The sequence below is a fragment of the Apostichopus japonicus genome, chromosome 11 (genome assembly GCF_037975245.1).
Source record: "Apostichopus japonicus isolate 1M-3 chromosome 11, ASM3797524v1, whole genome shotgun sequence".
Classification (NCBI taxonomy): Eukaryota; Metazoa; Echinodermata; class Holothuroidea; order Aspidochirotida; family Stichopodidae; genus Apostichopus; species Apostichopus japonicus.
Genome location: NC_092571.1, coordinates 24250785 through 24273183, shown reverse-complemented (window position 1 = coordinate 24273183; position 22399 = coordinate 24250785). Strand labels below are relative to the sequence as shown.

Below are 22399 nucleotides of genomic sequence, written 5' to 3'. Positions count from 1 at the left end.
TAAACAAAATTTGAAACAAAGGGTAAAAAAGAAACAAAAACGTCATAAATATCAATGGATCAATACATGTATTGCAAAATAAATAAATAGTATAGAATGATTTGTATAAAAAGGAAAGCTTTCAGCATTTAACAGAAAATATTTTGTGGAATGAAAAAGAAAAAAAATGGTATTACACAAAAATACGATCAATCAATGACCTTCAATGCACCTTGCGCACACAACCTGAATACCAGCCATGCACTGAATAACAACAAAACAGAATACAGAATAATTAACACAACACAGAATAATGTACTACGCATTACCAATTATGTAATCACCAAAAATATATGAGTAATATGCCCATTTGATTAATAAGAATAGTGAAATTACTATTAAATTTGGGTGGGGAGGAATGCACCAACATGTCATGTTCACCAACCTCCACACCCTCCCCGCTACAGCTTCAAACATCTCATCTCATGCACCTACAGCAAGCTTTTTCATCAATGCCCACTGCTGTCAGCAATTTGGTATTGAATATTGAAATAACATCACAATTTAAGTAAAACAACACTACAGTATTACAAAGCAGACAAGCAATGGAAATAACATGGAAAACAGAGCATCCACTGTCAGTAGCTGATACTATACACCCCCTTGCCCCCCCCCCCCCCTGCAATGACATGCTCCATCCTGACAAGCTCCAACCCCACCACTGAAAGTACTGAAGTATTGGGCTTATGATATATACAGCCCCTCTAATCTCCTCTTTTCCTGCCCCCCCCACACACAAATAAAGTGATTGGTTCTACAAAGGTGGTGGACACTTTCTTCTGAAATTCTCTACAACAAGTACTTTCTGTTTCTGCAAATAAACCAACCGTAACTTGTTCTCCTCATAATCTTTTTTGTTTTTCTACTTTCTTCTTTTGTTTTTGTGGTTTTTCTTTTTACCATCCAGCAAACTCTCTTACGACGATAGGCATTTCAAAAATGTAAAAGAAGATTAAACAGATGGGTATGAACTCTGTGAAGTAATAACAAGCATACATACAGTGTAGCAACAGTGTGTGCAAAGGGGAAATGGTTCAGCGGGATGTCTTTTACATTTGGTAGTGGAAAAGTTCACACCCCCTTCTACGGATGTCCACCCCTCCCCCTTGTCCACCAAGTCACTCTTTGCAAACTCACACACAAAGTACTTTACAACCATTATCCACAAGGACTTGGTATGTTTCTATTATCAGGCACTTCTTGTATTTGGATGTGTTGCATTGAAGGTGTGTGTCTACTAAACACCCTCTCCCTCGTTATTGCATTGCCTTTCTTCATCTTTTGATACCAATTGTGTAAAGGAAAGATGGCTGTAAAAGCAACTGGCTTCTTCAGCTCTCCTCTACTTTCTTGTTTTGATACTTGTTCCAAGAGTGGAAATAAACTGAACTGATCAAGTCATGCAAAGCCTGATCTGCAGTCACATACCTCTGTTATGACTACCATTGCAACCGATATTTCTAAATGCCTCTTTTCTTTGCTCTTGTGCAAAGTGGGTTTGTTAAAAAAAGATTTTTTTTCCCCCTCCTAATTCCAATTAGTTGGTTGACCATGCCTAACCTCACACATACAGAAAGTTGTATAACTTATAGATTTATATCTTCACTTGAATTTTAAGCGAAAATCAAAAGATAATATACTACATTGTGGTCATCGATGACATCTCAGTTTTTACGTCAACGACTCTAAGTCAAATATTTACTGAATGCATACTGTCAAAATTGAGTTTTAAGTTGCTTACTCCACCTGATCCAAGCTGCTACTGCAATGTATATTGTCAATGCCTAACTGTTTCCATCTTTACAATTTATTTTGAGTTTTCCAGGACGTCTTTGGCAACAACAGCCCCCCCCCCCGCCCCCTTTCTTTTATTAACTATGCTACAATGAAACACTACTTTTAAACTAGTTGTCAATAGCCAAGGCATGTAAAAGACACAAAGTGTTACCATGCTTTTGCTCATCCAGTGATGAAAGGTTTTGTTATATGCTTATCATCTGTTTCAAACGATAACGAAAACAAAGTTGAAGGGGAAAGTATCAAAACTATAATTTTGTCTCACGACAACTAATATAAAAAATACAAAAACCAGAAAGAAGATAAATTGCAACTTTTTGCTTGAGGTTCAACAAAAGGACTAGTCTTGTGAGGATATTTATCAGAGGCAATTAATGGGATAATAAAATATATGAGGTTTTAAATCTGTTACTCTTTAGTTTCTGGAATAATCCCAGCCAAGGCTGGAAAGAGAGAGAGAACTGATATGGAAAGAAACTTGGTATGAATGTGGGAAGAAAATTTATGAATGTGACAGGTTTGAGATTTAAAGTTTTTTTGGCTTCACAAAGCAAAGGCTTAAGTTGACTTGAATATAAAAGTTGTCGACACTTAACTGCTATAACAATGCTACTCGCGTTAGGTTCTGGTCAGGGGTGGATCGGTCTACCGATTAATAAACGGCCTGGAAATATTGTGCCCCAGCGTCTGAGCTGTCAAAGGCGCTGCTCATTTGAGGCACAGACGGCCCTGATTTCCTGCTGGTTGCAAAAAATATATATATAGTTTCGTTTAAAATACCATATTCGCTGCTTGTTTCAAAGACCAACCGGCTCTGGTTAACTCACTGAGCTGGTATAAATTCATGCCGTTGGTTCTGCGTAACATGTAGTTCATATCAAACCCCAGGTAGACAATCTGGGGACCACATCCACAGAGTACAAATAAATCAGAAATCTACAATGCCAGAAAAGCCCCCCGTCCCCTCCCCCCTCCCTGAATAAAAAAGAAGAAATACCATACAATTACTTGACAAATTTCACAAATACTCAATACTTAAGCACTATCTTTCTTAAAGGGTGTGAAGACTCGCACAAAAAGAAACGTCTAATGCCGGTAATTTGACCTAGTTTCGAATGAGGTGTAACAGAAGTGTTAAACACCACAATCCATCCCAGAAAATACACACACAGCTTGCTACCGTCGGTAATTAGACACTAGTGTACAGTCAGTACATACAGCTGCGGTCAATACCCAGAGCACAGTATACAAACGATACAGCGATGGACATCTCAGGTCCAGCTAAAGATAACAAGGTATCACTTTTCATTACTGTCTGCATTTTGTAGCGACACGAACAAAACATCACTCGCAAGCAACAGAAAGCTAACTTTTTCAGATGGCCACACACGATTTGGAGCGAGTCTTCAATGCCTTTAACCCAGTGCGCTTTTTCAATGACTGGCGAATATGTCTGGATTCAAGACTTCAGCTACGGCCACACCCACGCTGCTTCTTCTCATTGACATCGGGGCGAGGTCCTCCCAGAGATGTAGCTTGGAATCGTAGCGTTCCACGCTGTTGAGACTGCTACTGCCATCGTTGCCTCCTATCACATAGAGGTCTCCCTCCATGGTCACTGCATCGTGGGTGCTCCTAAAGAGAAATAAACATTGTCAAACTTAGTCAACATGAAAGGCACTCGATTGACAACGAAAGGTAGATACATATTTGAAGTCATATTGACCTGCGCTCTGATATTTAATACAGGTGGTTAATACAATGTGCTTTGAAACAGAAATAAGTATTAAAAATTTTCCCAGTGGGTTAAGCTAATTGCTTTAACAAACTTGCTGCAAATTCTAAGCATCTTCAGGTAAAAAACCACATCCTAACAGTATCCTCATTGCATGGCAGAGATATTAATATTTTCAATTGTTTTTCAATGATATGATTTTTTTTTATGATACTTTTTATCTTTTTTTTTAATGATTATTTTATTTAATGCATCTGGCAACAGTAGAGTGAATGTTGTCATGGCATTTGAGCTAAAACTGCTTTTGTGTTTCTTCATAGCATATCAATTATTCATCCAGGTAGGAAAATATATTTTTGCAGAAAAAAGATGCAAACCTTGATATATAATAAAATGTAAAGATACCTCATTTATCAGATTTAAATATCTAAAAAAAACTTTAGAGGACCCTCAACTTTTCTTTTATAGTTACACAAGCTTTTCACAGAAGATGAAGCACAATGTTTACATTTTTTTCTCCCTCTCAGATTTTAAAATGAAATTTTAAAATTTTCTCCTATTTGAATAAATCTGATCAATATTCAGAGAGAATAAATCACTTGGTAAAACCTCATATAAATTTCAAAAATTTCACTTTTTTCCCCCTCGCATTTTTCTTTGGAGTCTGGGGGGGGGTAAGGGGGATCATGAAAGATGGGGGGGTGAGGTAAGGAGGATCGTGAAAGATAAGTTGTTTTTCTTACATACCGTCTCATACCCATTGAGGGAAATGGCTCCCACATATTGATTTCAGCATTGAATATCTCTCCGTTGCTCAGACACATTCCGCCATCGTTACCGCCAAACACGTGCAGACGCCCCTCCAGGACCGCCACACCCATGCTACTCCTCGGACTGATCATAGCCGGCATCATGGTCCAGGTATTGGTCACCGGATTGTACTTCTCGATGCTAGATAAATGAGCCGAACCGTCATAGCCACCGACAGCAAAAATGGCATTTTCTGTAACGATGATAATTTTAAAAAAATGATCTTTCCAAGACTGAAGAAATAGTAGATGACCAACTCAGGGGTTTGTTGACGACATCCTTGATTAATATCTACACACACACACAAATACACGCAAATACACAAAAATACCCAAAAAACAGAGTTGAATTTATTAACTTGACATCCTGACGACATCCTTGCTTAATATCAACACACACACAAATACAACAACAAAAACAGAGTTGAACTCAAACATGACATGTGTTAAATGCTTTCATTAGAGTGGCAGATCAAAATGCCGCAAACATGTAAAATGGGGCATCTAGAAATAAGCTAACGATTATCACTTTCCGGGCACTTAAGTCAGAAGTGTAAGTAATATAGGAATATACCTAGTTGGATACTACAGTCAGACGCGACTTTCAAAGGACCTCAATATAATTTTGCCGACGAAAGACTCACCTACGACTGCTAATTTGACATATCTCCTTTTGATCGTCATGGCCCCTATAGACGTCCAAGTGTCTGTGAGGGGGTCGTACCTCTCGGCTGTGTTCAGACAGGAAGCACCATCGTAGCCTCCCACGGCGTAGATCAGACCGTTGCACGTGACAACGCCTAGGCAGCTTCTCCTGGTACCCATGGAGGATACTTGCAACCAAGCGTTGGTCTGTGTGTTGAACTTCTCAACTACCCAGACATCATTCGAACCATCGTAACTAAATGAGAACAGACACAGAGTAGCGGGTCAGTAGTCGTTAAGAGAAGGGATCGTGTAGGTAGAAGTGGAGATGGACAAATCTTCAGCTGCAGTTTCTGGACAAGACTTTACGATAATAGATGAATGTACTCAGCCTGTCCAATATTGGTAATAGACAAGGGAGAGTGGAAAGAGCAGGAGGAGGTGGAAGCTATTGTCTTGAATGGAGGTACAGTAAACCAATGAACGAAGTGGAAAGAGCAGGAGGAAGAAGAAGCCATTGTCTTTAGTGGAGGAAAACCAACGAGTGAAGTAAATCGTCTAATCATCTTCAGCTAACAATGAGCGGGCCAAATTGCAATTAGGAGAATTTGGGAATGACTTGAAAATATTTGTTATCCATTAATAGGGTGACGTGACGTTGTTCTTCATTTGGACAACCTTGTTATTCGTTAGGGCCACATTATTATTATTATTCTCTAAGGTGATATTGTAATTTCTTGCAGTGACTTTACTAACCATTTTTTGGTCAACGTTTGTATTTCGTCATGGTGAAGCTGTAATTGAAATCGACACGTTGCTCTTCGTTGGGGTGACATTGTTGTTCATAAGGACAAAGTTGTGATTCGATAGGGTGACTCTTGTTATTCGTTAGTCACTGTGCAATTCATTAAGATGACATTAGGATAACCTTGCTATTCATTGGGCTATGAAACCTAAGAAACTTTGGAGTGAATTGAGTGAATGCCACCTTGTTCTGAATATTATATCTCACCCTCCTATGGCATAGATGTAAGATCCTACAGCAGCAACGCCTAATCGGGCTCTCTTGACATTCATGGAGGCTATCGGAAGCCAGGTCTGTGTCTTGGAGTTATAACACTCACAGTCGCTGTGTATCGCAAACAAACTACCTCCACCTGTAAACGGAGAAAGAAAAGTAAATTTAGTCAGCTGAGAGCTTGGAGTTCAATATTTGGGAGCATCAGTACATTGCTATTAAAGGAGTGAATCAAACTAGAAACAATAAAAGGATTCTCAAAATAAGTCAGTTTTGCTGGTTGTTTCCCACCAGAAGTCGCTCCCAGTAACAGGAAGGACTCGCTCCTCCATGAAGCCAAGGAGCGCTAAAACTTTATAACAAAAGGAGGTTGTTCCTTATCACATTTAGGAGCATCAGTATATTGCTATTTAAAGAGTGAATCAAACTAAAAACAATAAAAGGATTCTAAAAATAAGTCAGTTTCACTGGTTGTTTCCCACCAGAAGTCACTCCTAGTAACAGGAAGGAATTGCTCCTCCATGAAGCCAAGGAGCGCTAAAAACTTTATAACGAAAGGCGGTTGTTCCTTATAAAATTAGGTTTGTACTTGGTACGAACCTAACTAATAACCATGCATGGTGCTACATTTTAATTCACATATATATCATGTACTGGTTTGTGTTACAGGGGCCTTTTTGGTCATGCTTTAACCTTGATATTTTTTAAGGGGTGGGATGGGGAGGGGGAGGGGGTAAGTAGGGAGAGGCAAAATTACCTCCTTCACATTCCTGAAATCTGTGACTTCTGCTTTACCTCTTCGTTCTTTCTTTTCTCCTTTGTTTTTACTTCTTTGGGGCGGAGTCTTGGAGTTAACGAGAAAACTTTCAGACTAGCCTACTTCTAGATCTCAAAATTGCAAATTTGCTACAATCATATATTATATTACCCACCGATTGCAAAGAGCATAGGTGTCGCTGCTGCGTGGTGTCTAGCTAGTGTCCTGGGCGACTGTAATAAAGTACGTTGGTCGGGCAACAAGTGATACTTCATAGCCTCGATGACCAAGTCCTTGCAATCGGGACTGGCCTGGACCAGTGGATGGCAAGCTACACACTGGGCCACAAAGTTTCTCGAGGTCAGAGGTAAACGTATGTGTCTCATCAGCTGTGGGTGACGATCGAGGAAAAATAAAATGTCAGAAGGATGTGAGGGAGGCCAATATGGACAAAACTGAAAGGTGATATGGAACTCAGTCATTTGTCCTAATATTATTAACTAAAAGGATTTCCATATATTAATTAGTCTAGCAAAAACAATAGATGCCATAAACCTCTTTAATAGCTGCTATGAATATTGTTCCTGAATAACATTCTACTTTACAGCTTAACAGTAAAAAGAATTAACTAAAAATGTTGTCAATATTACACCCAATCAGAAGAAGGAAAGACTGGTTTTAGCGCCTTTTAGCCATAGTTTACTACCATAATAGATCGTGGTAGAAATATGATAATTTTTGTTGTCATTCTACAACTACAATCTGGAATTTTCAACTTGATGGTACGATTCTGACCAGAGAGAATAATTTTTGCTTTTGAGCTGAAAACTTTTTCCATTCCATAAAAATACTGAGGTGCCATATTAATACTTTTCTACACATCTTTTGTCATCCATTAGTTATATTAAAAATGAATAAATAATGCTTTACAACCAGAGATCAATTCACTGGTAATGGCTATTCACAAGATATGCTAATTACTCACTGAATATGTATGCTTCTTTCTTTTGGTTTGGTCATTGGTTATCCATTTTGTGACGGCTAGAAACGCATCTTCCTCTGCGACCACCAGTTCCTCGCTGGACACCAGCTCTTCCACCTATGTAATGAAAATTCACAGAGAAAATGAAATAAGTTACCGCCCTGCATTTGTCTATTATTAGATTTCGCAGTGAATGGGTTCACTCGCATCATAGCCTCTCCACTAAGCAAGCTGAGATTGGGTGCAAAATTTATTGAAACTTTGTTGAAAGTTATTGTCAATAATGATGTTCCAACTGTGAGAAACTTTGTGGCTCTTCAACAATTCCTTCCCCCCATGCACTGAGCCCAGCCAAGTTTTGTTCACCAGGATTTGAACTGCCTATTACACTTTTGTTTTGGTATGGAGGGGAGGCGGGGGGAGGGGAAAGTGGGACCATGGTAGCACAATTAACAAGCTAATTTGCACTATTGCATATGCAGTCACTGCCATGTAGTTACCAATGTCACAATAATTACCCCCTCTGTAATTTTTTTTGTGGTGGGGAGGGGGGGAGGAGAGAGAGAAAGAGGTGCGAGGGGATGGGATCCTGGCTTGGCAAACACCAAGGCAGTTTGTGAACGATACCCTTGGATACTATTCAAGCCGTGCATCATCGTATTTTTGTTGTATATTAAAGTAAATACCTCCTCAAATTTAAGTTGGCCAAACTCCTCGACGTCTACGACTCGATTGAAGTTTTGAAGGACAAACTGCTTGGACGAGGTCTCCAGATCGAAACATCCGTGAGTGTCTGCGAACCGTCTGATTCCGAGACAGTTGGAGGGAGTCAGCTGGGTGGCAAGGAACCGACAGCAGGCGTCCCGTACGCTGTGAAGCTGGAGTAAGCTGGCTGCTGGTAGCAAGTACTGCAAGGGAGACAAGATATAATTATTATCCAGCTTATTCCCTACACTCTTCCCTTAATCCTCTCTTTGTCCCTCCACTGTTTATCTCCTACCTCTCCTCTTCCCCTGTTGGTTTCTTTCTTTCTTCTCTCCATCCCTTGTCTACTAATCCCCTTACATCTATCTCTTTGTGTTCACCATGCTCATTAACTTGTCTGTATTCTGTGCATGTTTTTGTCCCTTCTGTTACTGTTACTAGTCATTTAGCCTTTGAAGAAGATCCTGCTGGGATCGAAACGTCAGGCCAACTTACTTTTACACAAGATATAATTATAATATCACATTTTCTGGGTAAAAATTTAGGTGCACGTTCATTTCACAGATCAGGTTTATTAAGGGCATTTTGTTAATCATCAATGTTCATTTAACAATTTATGCCCCAAACAGCTATCCATCTTCACATTTGTGTAGTAATATTTCCTTGTTTGAGTAAATTCATTTTTGCAATTTGGTGCCAGATTTTTAACCATTCTTTGAATGTTTAACTTGAATATCAGCGTATTAACAAGGCAGGCATAGGACTTCGGGCTAATCTATTTGGCAACATGCCAGAGGATTTTGCCATTTTCCAGTAGACAAAAACAGAGGCACTTGAATTTCTCTGCCAGTGCACAATTAATGTTGCTTTCGTATGAACCCGAAACAAGAAAAATGCGAGTGGGAATCTGATTTATGCCGGTAGCTTATTTTATGCACTGGCACTTTTATTAGCCCTTGGATGGCTAAAATTGTAAACTGCACAATATTATGAGACAACATTGTTTACAAAGAACGCAAGACCATAACTCTGCTTGAAATGTTGACAAAGATTTTGAAAATGTAATTTAGAGAGCAGGGAGAAATTGAATGTTTACAACCCGTCTAGTTTTGTGGAGGTTCTCTAGTTTTGCTTAGATCGTAATATTTTGACCGTACTCATTAGATTCTTCAAATTTCTGTAATCATGTTTACCAGGTGTTGACACAAGGAGGTGTGCTATCAGAGTTATTGGTTGTTTTAAAACTTACCTGAACAGTTTCCTCCGTGATCTTAATTTCCGAAGTGTAGGCAAATGCTACGAGTAGTTCAACAGCATTGGCATCGATGTCATGGAGGGTGACCTCAGATTTGAAACATTCAGCCATCTCGTCTATAAATGTAAATAAAACACAATTACAGCAAACAAGGTGAAAGACATAGTCCGGTGCACGTTCATTTGAAGAAAAGGAGGAGGCACGACATGACGGTAAAGTGTTTCAACTATGGTGTGAAAGGAGACCGTTTGTTCGTACTTTATATAGTTTGCTGATACCGTGCAGCATGTAGTTATTTATTAGGATGGACTTGTAATTTACAAGATTATCATAATATTAACATAATATTTGCTTTTTATATAGCGCTTTATACCAGCGATAGGTCTCAAAGCACTTTACAGACGTTATATTATCCCTGGTCAATGATAACCTGTCCCAGAGACTATCCCTCCAGTCGGCAGCAGCTATACTGCTCCCAATTACAAGTTACCCATTTAACCCCTGGGTGGAGAGAGGCAAGCGAGATAAAGCATCTTGTCCAAGGACACAACGTAATGAACTAGGCAGGAATCGAACCAGCAATCCTTGGATCACAAGTCCGACACCTTAGCCAGTTGGCCACCACGCTCTCAATGAGCACTACATCATGAGTACAATGTCCTTTGGTATGAGTACAAGGTTGTAAGTACATCATTTTGCACTAGTATCGGTAATAGATTCCCAGAGGAGTATGAGTACCCAAGGATTGTAATTTAGTGTCCAAGTCTTGTGAAGGAGCAGTTCTGAAGGGTTTGAATTTTTGTTTCATAAATTACTATTATTCCAGTGTAGGAAATCTACAACACATCTTTTTGACAAGTTTGTAGATCTAGGCAATTTGAACATTTTGCGATGTGATGCTGGATGAATTATTTCCCCGGTAGCAGTAGAGATGCATGCCGGGCCAAGGGCGGCGGAACCGGGGGGGCACAGGGGGCACGTGCCCCCCCACTTTTCCTCAGGTTAAAAATGTGCCCTTTTTCTACATAAAAATTGAGGTGTCTCAAGTTAGCAAGAGGCCAGGGAACCAGAATGAACACTCGGGAAGGGCCGTTTCCGGCCATCTGAGGGGTTTGCAAAACCAAAAATTTTTTTGTACGCTCCGCGCCAACCGATGGTGGCGCTCCGCTCTGATAGTCATGCATACAACTTTGCAAATCCTGGCTACGCCCCTGACTTTCAATGAATTTCTGTGGGTCAAACTCAAAGCCATTTCGAGTAGGAAAAATTTGTTAAGATATTAACATAACCCTTGTTTCCCAATTTGCACATTGGATATTGCAGTGCTAGTATATATGCATATTTTCCATGGGGGGGGGAGGGGGGGGCATTGATGGAGTGATGTGTATACGCAAATAAGATAACACAATAAGAGTTATAAAGGGTACTAAATATAAGGCTGCATCAGTCCAATCAAATTTCTGCAAAGTGCCCTTTGATATCGGTGCCCCCCCAGATTAAAAGTGCTTCCGCCGCCCTTGTGCCGGGCCATAAAGTACGGATAAATACGGCAGAATATGAGAACAAGCACAAACTCCTTACAAGTCCTCCTCTGGGAATAACGGAGAGGATTTGCCCAAACTGTTCGACAAGTGTTTTTGATTAAATCCATATCTGAATTCCCAGGGATGTCGTGTTGGTAGTTGCTGTACAATACCCAGCACAGCATTACTACATAATAAATGAGACTGCACTGTTATTGCTATTGAGTTAGTTGAATTTAGTTGCCCATTATTTATTTATATTGGACATTAAACTTAAAAATAACATTTTGAAATGTTAGTGTTACACAGCTTGTTGAAGTAGGAGTGTGACAGTGTAACACAGCTTTTTGAAGTAGGAGTGTTATAGTGTGACAGTGTTTAACTTATTTAAGTAGGGACATTAAACTTAAAAATAACATATTTAAGTAGGGACATTAAACTTAAAAATAACATTTTGAAATATTAGTGTTACACAGCTTATTGAAGTAGGAACGTTAAAGTGTGACAGTGTTACACAGGTCATTGACGTAGGAGTGTTACATTGTGACAGTGTTACACAGCATACTGAAGTAAGCTTGTTACAGTGTGTCATACTGTAGCTTGTTGAAGTAGGAGTGTTACAGTGTGACAGCGTTACACAGCTTTATTGAAGTAGGAGTGTTAAAGTTTGACAACTTGTGTTCTATAGCTTGTTGAAGTAGGAGTGTTACAGTGTGACAAGTGTTACACAGCTTACTGAAGTAGGAGTGTGACAATGTGACAGTGTAACACAGCTTGTTCAAGTAGGAGTGTTATAGTGTGACAGTGTTTAACTTATTTAAGTAGGAACATTAAAGTGTGACAGTGTTACACAGCTCATTGACGTAGGAGTGTTACATTGTGACAGTGTTTCACAGCTCATTGACGTAGTGTTACATTGTGACAGTGTTACACAGCTCATTGACGTAGGAGTGTTACATTGTGACAGTGTTACACAGCTTACCGAGGTAAGCGTGTTACAGTGTGACATACTGTAGCTTGTTGAAGTAGGAGTGTTACAGTGTGACAGTGTTTAACTTATTTAAGTAGGAACATTAAAGTGTGACAGTGTTACACAGTTCATTGACGTAGGAGTGTTACATTGTGACAGTGTTACACAGCTCATTGACGTAGGAGTGTTACATTGTGACAGTGTTACACAGCTTACAGAGGTAAGCGTGTTACAGTGTGACATACTGTAGCTTGTTGAAGTAGGAGTGTTACAGTGTGACAGTGTTTAACTTATTTAAGTAGGAATGTTAAAGTGTGACAGTGTTACACAGCTCATTGACGTAGGAGTGTTACATTGTGACAGAGTTACACAGCTTACTGAAGTGAGCGTGTTACAGTGTGACATACTGTAGCTTGTTGAAGTAGGGGTGTTACAGTGTGACAGTGTTACACAGATTTATATAAGTAGGAGTGCTAGTGTGACAGTGATCAACACAGCTTATAATCCTAGTAGGAATGTCACAGTATGCCAATGTGTTACATAGCTAACAGTTTGGATCAAATAATGTGTCAATCTATTCACAACTTGAAGGTGTTTAATGTTATGTTTCGTAATGAAATTTCAAGGGGAAATAAAGGTCATGAAAGTCTCACTTGTGAACATGGCATGGAAGTATGGACTACAGGACGCCAAGACCAATCGATGGACGGGTATGGCTTTATCTCCCACTTTCAGTACCACATCACAAAGAAGTTTCTGCTTTCTCATCAGGTCCATGGTGAAGAACGAGTCTACGGTATGGTGGTCTGCATGGTGTAGCCATTCCTTGGCCTGTTTGATACCCGCCGCCGCGGGGCTAGCGACGGAATGCTGTGAGGTCGGGCCCGTGGGTGATTGGTGGCAGGAAGAGGCAGTGGAGGAAGAAGAAGAGGAGGAGCATGGTATATCCAGAGAGAGCTCCATCACGAAATAACCATGAATCCGCTCGCAGTTACCGAGGCTGGTCCAATGGCTCGACGATTCAGTATCGCTTCGAGAGGGTTTTCTTCAAAGCCAGGTAGTAAAGAAAGCAAAGCTATAGAAGGATGAAGAAAAGAAAATATTTTAGCATTGTTTTTCTTTTAAAGTTAAAGGGTGTGAAGACTCGGGCAAAAAGAAACGTCTAATGCCGGTAATCTGACCTACAGTAGTTTCGAATGAGGTGTAACAGAAGTGTTAGACACCACCATCGACCCTGAAAATACACACACAGCTTGCTACCGTCGGTAATTAGACACTAGTGTACAGTCAGTACATAGAGCTGCGTCAATACCCACAGCACAGTGTATAAACGATACAGCAATGGACATCTCAGGTCCAGCTAAAGATAACAAGGTATCACCTTTCATCACTGTCTGCATTTTGTAGCTACACAAACAAAACGTCACTTGCAAGCAACAGAAAGTCAACTTTTTCAGATGGCCGCAAGCGGTTTTGGGCGAGTCTTCAATGCCTTTAATGAGAACCAGTCAAACTCTTGCAAAACATTCAATCTGCACATTACTTGCTGACTCTACTTCAAGTAATAACCCTTATGCCCTCCCCCCCTCCCCCCCCCTCTTCTTCAAGAACTTTCTTCAAATTAGAGAAGTAAAGAAAACGCATCTATAAAAGGAAGAAAGCGGTTTAGCTTCTTGCTGTTTTTCTTTGCAACAGGTCGCATCTACTGATCTACGCATTACTTGCTGAATCTTACATTTAACTTCAGTTTCTTGATCAAAGAAAATAAAGCACAATATGAAACAAATCTTCCGAAGATGTGGACGTTGGAATTCACAAGCTCAAATGAGCTACTACTTATCTCTTTTGTTGAGACATGTGTACAGTAGCTGACAGTACTGGAGATGTTGGAAATTACAAACAATAACAACAACAAAAACCACTAAGGCTCAGTTATCATCTTTTCTGACATTTTCAAAATATATGTTTTTTTATCTTTCTGATAATTAATCCTCTCCCTTTGACCAAACACACAGTATATATAATTAAGGAAGGAAATTTGACAATTCTCAAACTCAAGTCTGTTCTCATTTAAGTTCACCTTTTAAAGGCGATCCTGCTAGGATCCAAATGTCTGACCCTCTGACCTCCGACCCTCTAACCTCATCTGACCCTTTAACTTTAAAGGTCTACGGACACCTATGAAAGACATTGTCTTAATCACTCTAATACAGTAGGCATTAGAGTTTCAAGGCCAATATACACTGAAGATGACCAGCAGCAGATGATGATGTGTTGGATGTAAACAGCTAAGTTACATCAAATCAGACTAGAGTTCCTAGGATAAATTTCCCCCCAAAACAGATCAACTTTTACCACTGACAAATTAAACAAACAGAGATACAGAAACTTATCACACTTACAGATTACTAGAGATGACTTTTCCCCTGTGATATGATCGAGCTTGTAATGTACTGGTAAAACTAACACTGGTCACCAAAGCACACAGATTCTACAAACAATCGCCGCAACGGATATAGTGTACAACCTTTCTCGTAAAAAAAAGTTAGATTGAAAGTCAAGCCACAAAATCTTGACTAAGCAGTACAAACTCTAAAGAACTTGGAAGCCACAGAGATCCCAGATAAACAAGTCACTGTCAAATTATGAATAGCTATTGTTCTCTTTTACAATATGTAGCTGACTGTACTCTTTTCCCTTTACTAACAACACCTTTTTGAGAAGCTTTCCATTTCTCGAGTGACCTTCGTCGGTATTTCAACACAAAAGAAATTGATTTGATCAAACGAAAGCATCGAATTTTGTTTTTAACACAAATGGTGCTGTAAACCTTGTTGAGACTAAAGTAAACAAAATTCAGTTCAGTCTCCTTATGAAATAAGATACTAATTCTAGGAGGAATGTATGTCTTCTGCATATATGTATCATTTTAATGCTATATTCTGATCGCATTAAAGTAGTTCTTGTTAACACTATGATCAGAAGCTGCATTTTGTATTTTACTACAACCAGGCTTTATGATATATAGAACCTTCATATGCATATTTAAAATAGGTAATGTTTTCCAGTGAAGAATGCATTGCTTTCTAACACAAACAGCAGTACAATTGGGAAACACATAGTCAGCAGCTATGGCATGATATGCTTGACACAGAACAAATAAGTTACAGGTATTCATTTCCAACTTTACAGTGCTCAAACCCAAATGTCCTAGCAGATAGAGCAAGGAGATTGTCTTTGAGAGCTCCTATGTAATTCTACTACTTACATTAATCCTCAGTATGTGTCCCTAGTATGATGCTTGATCTGCTCTTTGGCTACTGTAAGATCATGTGTAATATCTGTTCCCTTTTCTAGGGGATAATCACACAGTCACAGTCTCGATGCAAGGGAACTGGGGTTGAGAGCGGATCAGTCGGTTCATTATTTGGTTTTTCGTGTCCAGGTTCTTTCTTGGGTAACTTTTTCTAACACAGTACTTTACATAGTACCTACTGTATAGTTACATAGTTGACTTGCTAGCCAAAATAGTTCTGAGTGGAGCTATGAAAACAGAGCTTTTTAATATTTGACTTTCTTGCATGGGTGAACACATGGACAGGTGTGGGTGGGCATTCCACTCTTAATAAAAACTTACCAGCATGCATCGTATGCATAAAGTATATATTGTACATTGTTGCAGGCCTGTCGAGTATAGGCCTAGATTGGGAAGTCAGTCAGACTACAGTATGAACTAAATGCTATGCCTATATCAGGACTAGAATGAAGGACCTAGAGGGCCAAAGAAGTATTTTATAGGGCAAATTATAAACTGCCTTGGATTGTCATTTTTATGACAGAGCACTGCGACAATCTTTCAGCTTTCAAGAGCACTTGAAAAGTTCTGTAAGGTCGACATCTTTCCGTTTTCTGGCGCAATATATTATCAAAGTTTTGAACAACTTTTAAGCTGTGATTTTAGATTTTGTAGAGCTTGATTAAAGGGTGTGAAGACTTGCGCAAAAGAAACGTCTCATGCCGGTAATCTGACCTAGTTTCGAATGAGGTGTAACAGAAGTGTTAGACACCACCATCGATCCCAGAAAATACACACACACAGCTTGCTACCATCGGTAATTAGACACTAGTGTACACTCAGCACATACAGCTGCGGTCAATACCCACGGCACAGTGTACAAACAATACTGCGATGGACATCTCAGGTCCAGCTAAAGATAACAAGGTATCACGTTTCATTAATGTACTGTCTGCATTTTGTAACGACACAAACAAAACGTCACTTGCAAGCAACGGAAAGTTAAACTTTTTCAGATGGCCGCACACGGTTTGGGGCGAGTCTTCAATGCCTTTAAAGGGACATGGCAGTTGCGGCTGTCTGTTATTTAATGCGTGATTTTCATGGCAAGTACCAAGTGGTACTTACGGCAGATCATTTTGAGCTGCTACATCACTGTACAGCATGTCATATCGATGCAATTTGTGATGGTTTGCAACTTTTCAATATCTTGATCAAGCAATGGACAACAATAACACTCAAAGAAACAGACTCTGCTCCCCCAAACCCTCCCAATCCAGGTACAGGGATTGTTAACTCCAATATGAAGTCGTAAGTACCTAGAATTGTCAATCATTTATTGGGTCTCACCACTAACCAGTTCACTCGTAATAAATATCTATGTTTATTTTACAACCGCCTCTGTTTACTAAATGTTGACACCTGTATTAACTTCCATCAACTAACACAGAGATTCTGCTATCAGAAGCCGTTTCCTCACTTGGATGGGATCCTCGACCAGGATCCCATTCCTACACACACCTGCCATCAACAATACCTTCACATCTTCCTGCTGTGATTGTGAAATCCCTTTGCAACCAAAACCCATACTGTATCTCTTTAAAATTTTCCCTGACTTTTACACTTAAAGGCATTGAAGACTCCCCCCAAACCGCATGCGGCCATCTGAAAAAGTTAACTCTCTGTTGCTTGCAAGTGACGTTTTGTTTGTGTCGCTACAAAATGCAGACAGTTATGAAATGTGATACCTTGTTATCTTTAGGTGGAGCTGAGATGTCCATCGCCATATCGTTAATATACTGTGCTGTGGGTATTGACCGCAGCTGTATGTACTGACTGTACACTAGTGTCTAATTACCGACGGTAGCAAGCTGTGTGTGTATTTTTGGGATCGATGGGGGTGTCTAACACTTCTGTTACACCTCATTCCAAGCTAGGTCAGATTACCGGAATTAGACGTTTCTTTTTCCGCGAGTCTTCACACCCTTTAACCAATGATTAAACAGTATTCTCCTTGCAACTTAATGATATAAATTTTCTTTTATTTAAGCAAACATGTGTTATTAAAAAAGTAGAAAAAAATTGTGTCCAGGGGTGTTTATTTTACATTCCATGGTATCCTGAGAACAAACAAATCTAATTGTTTATAAAACAATGGAGTAAACTGTAAGGTAGGTACCCGGTACTTCATGGTCTTAAATAAGAACAAACAAGAGGGATGGTACCTTAGACGTCATCTGCAAAGGTTCACTAAAATCGTAGCCAGTTTAAATTAAGTAAAAAATAAGTTCAATTTCCAAAGTTTTGTTATTCACAAGGCTGGAGGGTATCCCTCAAATTATCTGCCTGAAACGGTGAGCTGGTCAATATGGACCAACAATTTGATCCAGTGAAGTAAAATAAAAAAAATTTTTAGTCTATGGACACCTATGGACAGCATTGACCTAATCACTCTAAAGGGCATTAGAAAAAATAGCTGCAACTCTCATCAGAATCCGTCAAAGATTGACCATTTTACAGGTCTTTTCTTGATTGTAGTTTTATTTTAATGAATAAACATTAGCTAATTATGATGTACTGGGAGTGACTGCCTAATTTGTTTTATGTTGTTCCTTTGTTGCCTTCTTCCTTTCAAGGACACTGAACACAAGTTTGTGGCGTATGACAATTTTTGGAAATATCTTATCATCTTCTTTGAAAAGAGGAACATCACATTTATTCAATTATATAATATATGTGGGCTTGTAATTATGGGCTTAACTTATTACTCGCCTAAAATATTAAATTTTGATGAACGCAACACTCCACGTCATAATTGCACATTTTATGAGTTTCCCAGATTTATCAAAACTTTCAGATGTGTTTATCTTGGAATTTTAAGAAATTACAATGTCAACAAAGTTTTTGATGGGATATGACAGTTAACATTCTCCCCATCATGAAGTGACTTGCTTTAAAACAAATCGATATGCATGTCCTGCTGTTTAATAACTAATTAACGACTTAATTTGCAATCGATTTGCAATCAAGTCAGTCAATGTGCAGTTTATATCATCAGTCACCAGATGGCTTCAGACTTGGAATGATTTTAGTCTTTACAATTTGGGTCATGACTAGCCTGGGTAACCACCGAATGGCTTGACAAAGAAGAAAAAAAAGGGAAGCTTGGCTGCAAAGCACAACCAAACGTCCAAGAGAATTTGAGTTAATGCAGGAAAGACAATGTCTGGAGAAAAAATGCTGCCAAAACATCATAATCACTAGTGCTGATAGTTGTAATCGATTTATCGCCAGTAGTCGTGATTACACTTTGGATGTTCTACTAATCGTGCTCAAAACCTAAGTTGCGAATACTCGACTACAAACTAGCATTACACATAAACTGCTTTTGAATAATAGCCTAATCTATCAAAAACAACACTAAAGCAGTTTGTCAGCAAATATCGCAAAAGTACAGGTTCTCACAATGCTTCACTAGCATTGTGTTGTGTTAAAAATCGGCAAGCACCTGCTCCGGTCAGATTCATGCGTTCACTTGTCAGTAATACGCTTGTTAAGACAACAAACGAAAACAGTACACCATGGGAAAGATTTGTTTTGATAGTATTTCTGCAATGTAAAAATGACAGTGATGACATAATAACTGTAACCGAGTAATCGCAGTTATCGCGAGAAGAGCTATGCAATTAATCAACTACAAAAAAAAGAGTGGATTATGAGCACAATTAATCACCCAAATAAATCTATCCAAATTTGTGAAATTAATTACCCAAAACAAGAAGCCACTTCTGTTATTAAAGGGAGTGAAGACTCTCGCACAAAGAAACGTCTGATGCCGGTAATCTGACCTAGTTTCATATGAGGTGTAACAGAAGTGTAAGATACCACCATCGATCCCAGAAAATACACACACAGCTTGCTACCGTTGGTAATTAGACACTAGTGTACAGTCAATACATGCAGCTACGGTCAATACCCACAACACAGTTTACATAGCAGCGATGGACATCTCAGGTCCAGCTAAAGATAACAAGGTATTCCGTTTCATAACTGTCTGCATTTTGTAGTGACAAAATAAAAAGATCTTCACTTGCAAGCAACGGAAAGTTAATTTTTTTTAGAGGGCGGCACACGGTTTGGGGCGAGTCTTCAATGCCTTTAAAGATTTCATCAATTCCATACTGTAGGTGCTACTGTATTACGACAAGGTCAATACTGAGCAATTGGAAAGGTTGGGGGGGGGGGGGGGAATGGCAATACTGCATAAACTTAAAGTGGTCTAGATGGGTTACTAGTTAAAACATCTTATCAAAGACTCAGTGCTTAAATCTTGGATATTAATGTGCTTCTACTATATGCCCTATGATAAATACGATAATTATGTACAGTACACAAGTGTGAAAAGATTCGTTCAATCTATATATGCCGAGCCCTAATACTAGTTCAACTCCTATGGGAACAAAGTCAAAGCTCAGCAAGGCGCACAGCTGTCAGACTGTAATATGTAGAACACAATGCTGGGAATGTTTTACGCGAGGCAGTTTGGGGTCACACTCACAGCTTCCATCTGGGAATGCAAGGGTTACATTTACTTCGGTCTAACCTATATTACATACCTAGTACAAATTCTTAGGGCTACTGTAAAAAATACGAATAGTGCCCAGGCATAGTTGAACAGTTCTATTCAATATGTGTAACTAACACTAGTAAATGGCAACTTTTACGTAAGCGGTAACACTTAAACAGGGCGATTATAAGGACTACGGCCTTGGCTAGGCCTAACTGTTACTGTTAGGCATAGGGGCCTGAACTAAATTAGCCAATGATTTTCATTTACCTTTTACATTGAATACTGGCTGCAAATTCGAAGCATCATCAAGCATATGGTGACGAACTACTTCATACTTTAGATTCTGGGAACCTTCTCTCGCATTTCTGGCCTAGTTTCAGAATTTACGTGATAATTCATTCCGCCGGTAACCATGTAATGAATCAATTGCGTGGCTACATTCGATCTGATGTTACGATGAGCGACGTGGGATCGACATTGTTGTAAACAAAGGAATGATAGAAAAATAAGCCTGAGTGGTTGTCTGTTGTACGTAATGTTGATAATATAGTACAAGTATGAAATTATTAACAACGGTAAGCCGCATCGCCATGTAAACAAAGAATTCCAACAGAGGTCTGAAGAGCCCATTAGTATGGAACGCCAAAAGGACTACAGGTGGCGTTGCTACCTTAAATAGGAGGTGCTACTACCCTAAATAGGAGGTGCTAATATCCTACATAGGAGGTGCTCTTACCCTAAAAAGGAGATGCTACTACTCTAAGCAGGAGGTGTTACTACTCTAAACAGAAGGTGCTACTACTCTAAACAGAAGGTGCTTTTACTCTAAACAGATGGTGCTACTACTCCCTAAGTGACGATGCTGCTGTAAAAGCTGGTGCTACTACTCTAAACAGGCGATGGTACTGTGCTACTACTTGAGGCGGCGATGATACAGCAAATTAGTGGCGCTACTACCTAAAACGGAAGGTGCTCATACTCCAAATTGGATTCGCTACTAATAATCCGTAACCAAAACAATATTCACAGAGGGGTCATCATGAAAGTCAATCTCCGTGCCGAGTGTGGTTATTGCACATGCAACCACATTCTTTCAGAAAAGACCAACAAATAGCAAGAGGACAGTTCTATTACAAGAGTCTTTAGCTTTGAACACGTTTGGACACGTTTTACTCTGTGACTCTTTGTTTTCAGATTTAAATATGTGAATGAGCCACTAATTTATTTTACTAGTATAAATATATGAAATATCGGGATATAATTTCATCATGAAAGACTGTCATATTTAAACGTTTTATGATGTCATTAAGTGTATCTACAAAGGAACTGCCATCATGTTTGAACAGGGAGCTCTCCAAGTAACAACTCCTTGGTTTGACCACGCCAAATTCATTACGTTCCTTACAGACAATCTACCCTACACGATTGTATGGGGTAAAGTAGAATTGATATCATGGTCAATCTGAGTCAAACTTCAAGAACCGTTATACCCAAAGACCAGTCACGCGCACATGATAAGGTACTTGCATGGGGAAAAAATTCCAACCCCCCCCCCCCGCCCCGAATGATTTTGTTGGAGCATGCACCTTAAATAATGTACTGTAAGCGGATCAAGGGCTGTGACTATGGGTTTCCTGTAAGTACATTTCTCTTTGGAGTGCGCCCGGAGAAAAATAGCACAATAAGATTTAAATGGGCGATCCTCAAGCATGCTTAGCCTAGATAAATTAGTAAATAATTAGGTTTAAACGCACGGTTGTATATTTTAATACTTTTGAATGAAAATTCAGAGTTGTTTGTTTCCACGTTTCCCCGACTGAATCCCAACTCCGATGACGACTTGAACGATTCACCTTGGGCAGACAATGGATGTAGAATGCCCTGCCCCTGAACATCCCCTCTCAAACGTCACTCATCAGCCTTCAAAGGGCCTTAGGTACACCCTAGTGTACGGAAGCATAAAGGGACCCAGCGGTCTACATGGTGATAAGGTACACCTCAGTGTACTGAAGCAAACAGGGGCCAGCAGTCTACAGGGTGCTAAGGTACACAACAGTGTACTGAAGCATACAGGGGGGGGGGGTTGCAACAAGTCTACAGGGTACTAAGGTACACATCAGTGTACTGAAGCATAAAGGAGGGGGGCGGTGTGCAACAAGTCTACAGGGTGCTAAGGTACACAGCAGTGTCCTGAAGCATACAGGGGGGGGGGTGTGCAACAAGTCTACAGGGTGCTAAGGTACACAGTAGTGGACTAAAACATAAAAGGGGGCAACAAGTCTACAGGGTGCTAAGGTAC

At 39.6% G+C, this 22399-nt stretch overlaps 1 protein-coding gene across 1 annotated transcript; it reads right to left on the bottom strand.

Annotated features, from left to right (window-relative positions):
• Nucleotides 1–51: 51 nt before the first annotated feature.
• On the bottom strand, nt 52–20639 carry LOC139976492 (kelch-like protein 17). The gene is made up of 10 exons (XM_071985291.1): nt 20368–20639; nt 12889–13310; nt 9737–9858; nt 8469–8690; nt 7786–7899; nt 6976–7189; nt 6038–6182; nt 5025–5281; nt 4319–4574; nt 52–3471 (listed from the first exon to the last, which is right to left on the bottom strand). Exons 2-10 carry the CDS (start codon nt 13196–13198, stop codon nt 3270–3272), a joined length of 1842 nt encoding a protein of 613 aa, XP_071841392.1. The 5' UTR covers nt 13199–13310; nt 20368–20639; the 3' UTR covers nt 52–3269.
• Nucleotides 20640–22399: the final 1760 nt, after the last annotated feature.